The 7,743-nt window shown below is 40.8% G+C and overlaps 1 protein-coding gene across 1 annotated transcript; it reads right to left on the bottom strand.

The window, feature by feature from the left end:
- Positions 1-4,441: 4,441 nt before the first annotated feature.
- On the bottom strand, positions 4,442-6,026 carry LOC113067449 (uncharacterized). Its single transcript, XM_026239871.1, has 2 exons — positions 4,949-6,026; positions 4,442-4,561 (listed from the first exon to the last, which is right to left on the bottom strand). Exon 1 carries the CDS (start codon positions 6,003-6,005, stop codon positions 5,184-5,186), a length of 822 nt encoding a protein of 273 aa, XP_026095656.1. The 5' UTR covers positions 6,006-6,026; the 3' UTR covers positions 4,442-4,561; positions 4,949-5,183.
- Positions 6,027-7,743: the final 1,717 nt, after the last annotated feature.

The raw sequence follows: 7,743 nt of genomic DNA, 5'->3' as shown, positions 1-7,743 counted from the left end.
ACAAAACGATAACAGAACATCTTCCCAAACACATATCAAGCTTGTTTAAAAACCTCGAAAGCATAAACACTCATTCAAAGTACCTGGAAAAGGGAGATGTAAATAACCATAACCATAAGTTCCCGCCTCCTCAGCACGAGCTGACCTATAACACTCCAAGAGAGGCGGGACTTAAGGCAGAACAGCCAATCATCAGCCGGTCACACTCAAAGCCGGTGTAGAGTTTGAGAGGGGGGGGGGGGAGGCAGCCGCCGCCGCGGCGAGCGCAGCGGCCAGAGAAACTGAGGAGCGGCTGTAGTAAGGTTTTTGTGCAAAACTCCGGAAAAAGTGCAGAAAACGTGCGGGTGTCGAACCCTCTCACCGGGAAAAGTGTGGGTGTTAAAACCCCCACATCCCCCACGGGTGCGACGCCCCTGCCCCAAGTAATATGCAGACTCCGCTGTGAGTCATATAGCGAAGGCATTCTCACACTTTTTCTGCGCTCCACTTCCTGATTAACACTTTACAGTAGACTAACTAATCTCATTCAGACGTCACTCACACTTTCACAAACCAGTTGTATTTTCTTATTTCTATTACCATTACTGCCACATTGTTCTTCTGTCGCTGATTTTGAACGACTGAAGCAACATTAACAGCATTTTTATATAACACCAATAACCCTCTGCAAATTACACAAATGACAGAAGAAAAAAACATATTACTGCTAGAATGTGCTTTTATTCTGAGTAGTATTTAAACATTAATATTAAATGAAAACTTTGAACATGGTTTATAAGAGGAATGGTTTATTAACATTTCTGACTTTAGGTGAATAAGTGTTGAAAAGCTCACAATGGAGAGAAAACACTTCATATTGACCCATATTTGACCATCATACACACCATAACTTTAGCAATCTCTATTCTAACTCAAGTTTTGATTATTTTGATGGCTTCCATTGTTGTCCTCATTTGTGAGTCGCTTTGGATAAAAGCATCTGCTAAATGACTACCAGAGTTGGGTATAACGCGTTACAAAGTAACGTTACTGTATTCTAATTACTTTTCGTGATAACGCAGTAATGTAACTCATTACATTTAAAATAAATGTAATTTGATTACAGTTACTGATGTCAATAAAATTAAGTTACTTGCGTTACAAATGTATTGGTAAGAAACAATATTAAAGTAGGCTAAATAAATCAAAATGCATTTCTAATCACGTTTTGTGGCGCCTGCGTCAGTTATTGAGTATGCGCTCTAATGAATTACTGGAGAACTCGTGCTGTTAAAATGGACGGAGATTTTTGTTCAAGATTGGGATGGAAGGTAACTTCTGGACAGGTGAAGAGCTGTAGCAGCGTGTGTGGTGGAGGAAATGCTGCCCTTGTCGACTGTGGAATCTCAGTCATTTAAAGACAGGTTTCGGCCCGAGCCCGAGAAGTACATTTTGATTGACAGCTTTTTAAAAGCCCGAACCCCAGCCCGACATTCAGATGTGCGCATACACACACAGCTCTTTTGCATTTTGTCAACAATGAGTCATTTATACATGTTTTAACAATTTATTCATAACTAACATAGACTAGGACACTTGGAAGTTGGAATAAAGAAATAAAATAAGTCCTCTGTAACATCGTAACATCTCAGCACTCTTAATAGACATAGACTCATTTAGCCTATAAATAAACCAACTCATCAATAAAAACGATATTTTTTAACAGATTAAATTAAGATTATTTTTAAATTAAGATGGGTATTTGGCAATAACGAAATTAATATAAAAGCTCCGCCGGATTTGCTTCTCCACATATCAGCTGACATTTAATAAAATAATAATGCCAACATTAACGTAAATACTCAGTCCACATTATGCATTTAAGCCTTAATGAATATATAGTTATCATTTGAAAAACCTTTACTCACAGAGATTAGGCTATGTCTACATGTTTTTGTGGAGGAAAATGATTGAATCCACTGTAGATGTCTTCAATGTTTTCCTGTGCTCACTGCTGGTGATTATATACTCATTATTCTCATTATAAACACGGTCAAAACTTTTCCACACCTCAGAACTTTGCTTTAGCTGCTGGTGCTACCAAAACGTATTTTCGCCAGAGGCAAGCCTCCGTTGCATCTACTCAGCATCCATTTCACCTCTTTCTCGCGCTAATCGAAACACATCACATGACCGCTCATTTACCTCACAAACCGGAGCGCAAGCCCGAACCCGCGTTTAAATGATATAAATTAAGCCCCAACACGAGTTTTTTTTACATCTGTATTTTTTTAATTGTTTAATTATTTTAAAATTAATAGTTTGGTCAAAACCGATTCCCTATTTTCATTTTTGAAACTTTTTTTGGTTGGTCCGATCGATTGTGCAATCGATTTTCGAACGAAAAGTGACAGCCCTATGCGGATATGGAGTATGAACTTAAAAAAAACATTCGAGCGTTTGGAATATGTCTCCACAACCGCAGACATCTGGAATAGAAGCTTCCATGGAACGACAGCCCATATGCAGTTAAGACATAATGTAGATACATTTAAAAAGACTACAGTTTTCATTGTTAGGCACACTCAAAAAAATGACTCTTTGGCTGAACATGATTCTATCATGGACAGTGGTTCCACATGTTTGTACCATGTTATTTGGACATGAATAAATCAAGTTATAAGGACTTGTCTACCTTTAGTTGAGTTTACTCAGTTTGCTTTAGTTCATCCTACATGAAATATCTGAGTAGAGATAATATGTTTACATCATGTAGAACCACTGTCCATGCAAGTTTAGCCAAAGTGTTATAAAAACATTAGCAAGTAAGATATAACTTTTCTTTACACATGATGTTAATTGTTTGCAGTTTAAGGATGTTACTATGTGTACATCATACACTAGCACTCTCATTAAAGTTGCTTTTTTTTAAATTAAGTATTTTAGACGTTCTTTCAACCAGGTCCTCAACCCAACCACAAGCTCCACACTTCACCACAATGGTAACTCGCACAAAATACACCAATATAAAGTCTTTTAAAATGCCCACATAATAGAGCATTATACATGAAAAAGTCTCCTTATTATCACATTTTATTAAAAACTGCATAAAATAACACTTTATTTCAACATTTTCTCTCCCCATATCCAGTCCTGTGCAAAGCATGATGGGAAGTGTAAAACTTATTTTGAGGGACTTGATTGAAACATGTTCTTTCAAAATGAAAACTTTATGTTAAACCAACGAGAGACAGGTTTAAGTCAGTTTAACATGACACAATCATGTTGAAATGAAAAATAGCCAAAATGGCATTAATTCAACATGAATTGTTCAGGTAAAGTGAACAAAACTAAAAATTCATTTTTTTGAGTGCAAGTTTATGTTAAGAATGTTAAGTTATAGAAATGCATTGGATCTTTAATTCAAGTTGCTGTTTTCATATTTCTCTAATATTTTTCAGTCAATATTAAATTACGGAAAGAACTGAGCTTCACTTTGTTTGTAGTTTTTTTCCTTGTAGGTTTAATAGGTTTTCAAAGTAACTTGAAAGTAAAGTAATTAGTAATCTGATTACTTTTACATGCAGTAATCAGTAATGTAATCAAATTACAATTTTAGAGCAGTAATTTGTAATTTTTAGTGGATTACTTTTTTTGAGTAACTTACACAACACTGATGACTACATGTAAATGTAAAGAGTGATATTGAGCTCTGACTTTGATCAAATGATCTGATGCTGAAGATGATGAAGTGCTGATATTCCTGCAGTGAATGAGATTCATCAGATCTGATCTTCATCAGTGTCAGCAGATGTGACGAGAGCCTCAGACACAAACACCAGGATCAACCAGTGTTTGAGGATCAGATGGATCTGCTATCAGACGACCGTCCTGAAAACATGAAACACAGTCAGATCATGAGTGTGTGTGTGTGTGTGAGAGTGTGTGTGCATGTGAGTGTGTGTGAGAGAGAGTGTGAGAGAGAGTGTGTGTGTGTGTGTGTGTTTGTGTGTGAGAGAGAGAGAGTGTGTGTGTGTATGTGTGTGTGTGTGTGTGTGAGAGAGAGAGTGAGAGAGAGTGAGAGCATGTGTGTGTGTGTGTGTGTGTGTGTGTGAGACAGAGTGTGTATGTATGTGTGTGTGTGTGTGTGTGAGAGAGAGAGTGTGAGAGAGAGTGAGAGCATGTGTGTGTGTGTGTGAGAGAGAGAGTGTGTGTGTGTGTGTGTTTGTGTGTGTGTGAGAGAGAGAGTGTGAGAGTGTGTATGTGTGTGTGTGTGTGCGTGCGTGTGTGTGTGTGTGTGAGAGAGAGTATGAGAGTGCGTGCGTGTGTGTGTCTGCTCACAGTCAGGGTTGAGTGTGTGATTCAGTGAATCAAAGGGAAGTTTGAACTTGTAGAGGTGGAACCTCTGGATTGTTCTGATAGACCTTGGAAAACTGGTGACTCCGGTTAGAGAGTAGAGGGCTCAGAGAGTAACATCCAAGAAAGCTTTAATGAGTTGGGTTTTACAATCCACATTGGTGAGCATTAAGGTATACAATACAGGCAAAAGGCATTGGAGTCTGTATCTGCATGTATGTGTGGTCTGAAATAAAGAAATTGCGGAAATTAGTTATAAAGAATATTACAGTCTTTCCATTAACTTACTTAAAATGCTAAACACTTCCATTCTGAACAGATGCAGATAAACAATCATCAATGGTCTTAAATTTACTGACAAATTCACAACCATGATAGCACAGCATATCAAAACGATCTCAAAATAGCTAACAGATCAAGATTTATATGTAAAAATAACAACAACACATTGCAGCATGTGTCTGTGATACTAGCATGTTAGCTTCCCAACACAGATCAACAAATAACCGAATATTGTGCAAATATACGCTTACAAGATTAGTGTATCATCAACACAATAACAGCAACATTATTAACATTCATGTTTCCGCTAGAGAATGCAACATAAACTTACTTTTCTGCATGAACGCACACAACTTTAAAGTTCGGTTGCTCACCGTGACCCAGCACTTGTAGTGTATGTGCTCAGTGTCTTAAAGGGAAGGTATCAGTGTATAGGTATCAGTAAAATGGAACATATGCACCCTCTAGTGGTAAAAGATGTAACTGAAACTAAAGGAAAATACTTTTCTACATTGCCGCCCCCAAATTTAGTATTTAATTTGTAATTAGTTAGGAAAGTCTCCGTGTTAGTTACTGTTTCCTTCCTCATCCTCCCACGATGGCAACTTAACTAACCGGGCAACAGGCCGTAGATAAGTGCGCCCTTTCACTTGCACTTCTGCAGTACGTATGCGATTATCTACTCCTGCAAATGTTTTAGCCACTCTGCCAATAGGCCACAAAGCTCGGGGCAACTGTGGATCAACTATCATAACGATCTGTCCAGTACTCAGATTGGCAGTGTCCTTTTGCCATTTCTGGCGGGGCTGAAGGCTTGGTAAGTAATGCCGGATAAAGTTTACCCAGAAGTGATCAGCTAGAATTTGGCTGTGTCGCCATCGTCTTTTCCCTAACAAATCACTAGAGGAGTAGATTGCTTGTGGGAGTGAGGCATCTCGACGACCCATCAGTAACAGATTCGGTGTAACAGGGTCTGGGTCGGCAACATCTGATGAAACGTAGCCGATTGGCTTAGAGTTGAGAATTCCCTCAACCTCTACCAGCACTGTACGCAAGAGTGCTTCAGTCACTGTTTGATTGCCCAAGACTACCTGAAGAGCACTTTTCACTGACCGTATCTCTCGCTCCCAGGTTCCTCCAAAGTGTGGAGCCTGTGGGGGATTAAACTGGAAAGCAATTTCCTGGCTGGCTAGATGCTCCTTAAGTGGACCTTGTAACGATGTGAAGGCTTCCTGGAGTTCAGTGGCTCCTCCTCTGAAATTTGTGCCTCTATCAGCCAGTATCTCATATGGCTTACCACGTCGTGATACAAATCTTCTTAATGCCATCAGGAAGGCATCCGTGTCCATGTTCTCCAAAAGATCAAGATGTATGCAACTTGTTGTCATACATTTGAATATGATACCCCAGCGCTTCTCTGTGCGTCTGTGCGTCTTTAATCTTAATAGTGAAAGGGCCAAAACAGTCTATACCAGTAGACCAGAACGGTGGTTTGTACAGTCTTAGCCGTGCAGGGGGCAAGTCTGCCATTTTTGGAATTACAGGACTTGCTCTCCATTTTTGACAAGTCTCACAATTGTACTGGTGTTTCTTGATGGATTCTCTGCCACGCAGGATCCAGTACTTGCGTCTGATCTCACCTAAGACTCGTTCTGGACCTGGATGCAGAAGCTGGTTGTCATATTCTTTGATTAAGAGCATTGTAATCTGATGTTTAGGCTCTAATAATATGGGATGTATTGTGTCTGGATCTAGGCCCTCAGCTCGGCGGAGTCGTCCCCCGACTCTAATTAAGCCAAGTGTCTGATCATACTCGGCGGAAAGTGAAGCAAGATGACTCTGGGCCGATATGGATTTACCTTTAATCAGCGCAGCAACCTCTTCTGGGAAGCTGTCCCTCTGAGCTTGTCTTAGTAGGTGTAGTTCAGCTGCTATGGTATCTGCTGCAGTCATGATAGCAGCCGCCCCGTGAAGGGACTGGTGAGTAGCCTTCAACAATTCCTTCCAACTCTTAATATTGGAGATGTCAGACTGAGACTTGACGAGACATGCATTTCCACAGAATAATAGTTTTTTCAGCTCATCATGGTCGTCAGGAGCTGCGAATTCAGGCAGTGATGGCCAAGAGCTAGGATGTTGATGGAGGAACTGTGGACCTTGACTCCAGCGCTGAGATTTGCTTAACTCTAACAAAGTCTTCCCCCTAGTCAGGTCATCCGCTGGGTTATCGGTGGTGTTGACATATCGCCAATTTGACTCCAAAGTCATGTCCTGGATTTCAGCGATGCGTGTCCCTACGAAGACTTTGTAGCGACAGGATTCTGATCTCAGCCAGCTTAAGACTGTCGTTGAATCAGTCCATAGGATAATATCGCTTGCAGGAATCGACAGCTCTTTACTGAGCAACTTTGCCAGCTGCGCTCCTGTGAGAGCTGCACAAAGCTCCAAACGGGGCATTGATATCTGTTTGCGGGGAGCCACTCTGGACCTTGCCATCACAAATGCTACATGGATCTGATTTTGCTTATCTTGAGTGTGAAGGTAAGCGACCGATCCGTATGCCCGTTCAGAGGCATCACAGAAAATATGGATGGTCTTCTGTGTGCCCACTGTATCAGCGCATGGTGGTATGTATGCTCTTGGTATCTCAACAGTGTGCAAGTTGGCCAGTTCGGCTTCCCAGGCTTGCCACTGTACTAATAGACTTTCTGGGTGGATGAGGTCATCCCAACCAATCTTGAGCTTCCAGAGATCTTGAACCAGTATTTTTGCTTTGGTTGTAAAGGGTATAAGATACCCAAGTGGGTCATACTGTGTGGCCAGTACTTTATACACATTTCGTAATGTGGGTTCAGAGTAGTCAACAGGACGATGTTGATATCCAAGGTGGTCAGTGAGACAATTCCAACGAAGACCTAAAGCTGGCTCTTGTGGGTCTAAACTATGCTCAGAAAGCCACAATTCCGTACTGGCTGCTCTGGCTTCAACTGGAAGGTGCTGTACTACAGCAGGTACATTACTGGCCCACTGGCGGATTTCAAACCCACCAGAAGACAAATGCTCACGCATCCTGTCGATAAGGTTACGGGCCTTCTCTGGGGAATCAAGACTCTGCAAACAGTTATC

Source organism: Carassius auratus, linkage group LG28B, assembly GCF_003368295.1.
Source record: "Carassius auratus strain Wakin linkage group LG28B, ASM336829v1, whole genome shotgun sequence".
Classification (NCBI taxonomy): domain Eukaryota; kingdom Metazoa; phylum Chordata; class Actinopteri; order Cypriniformes; family Cyprinidae; genus Carassius; species Carassius auratus.
The sequence above is the reverse complement of the archived record's forward strand: the minus strand, read 5'-3'. Positions and strand labels throughout refer to the sequence as shown.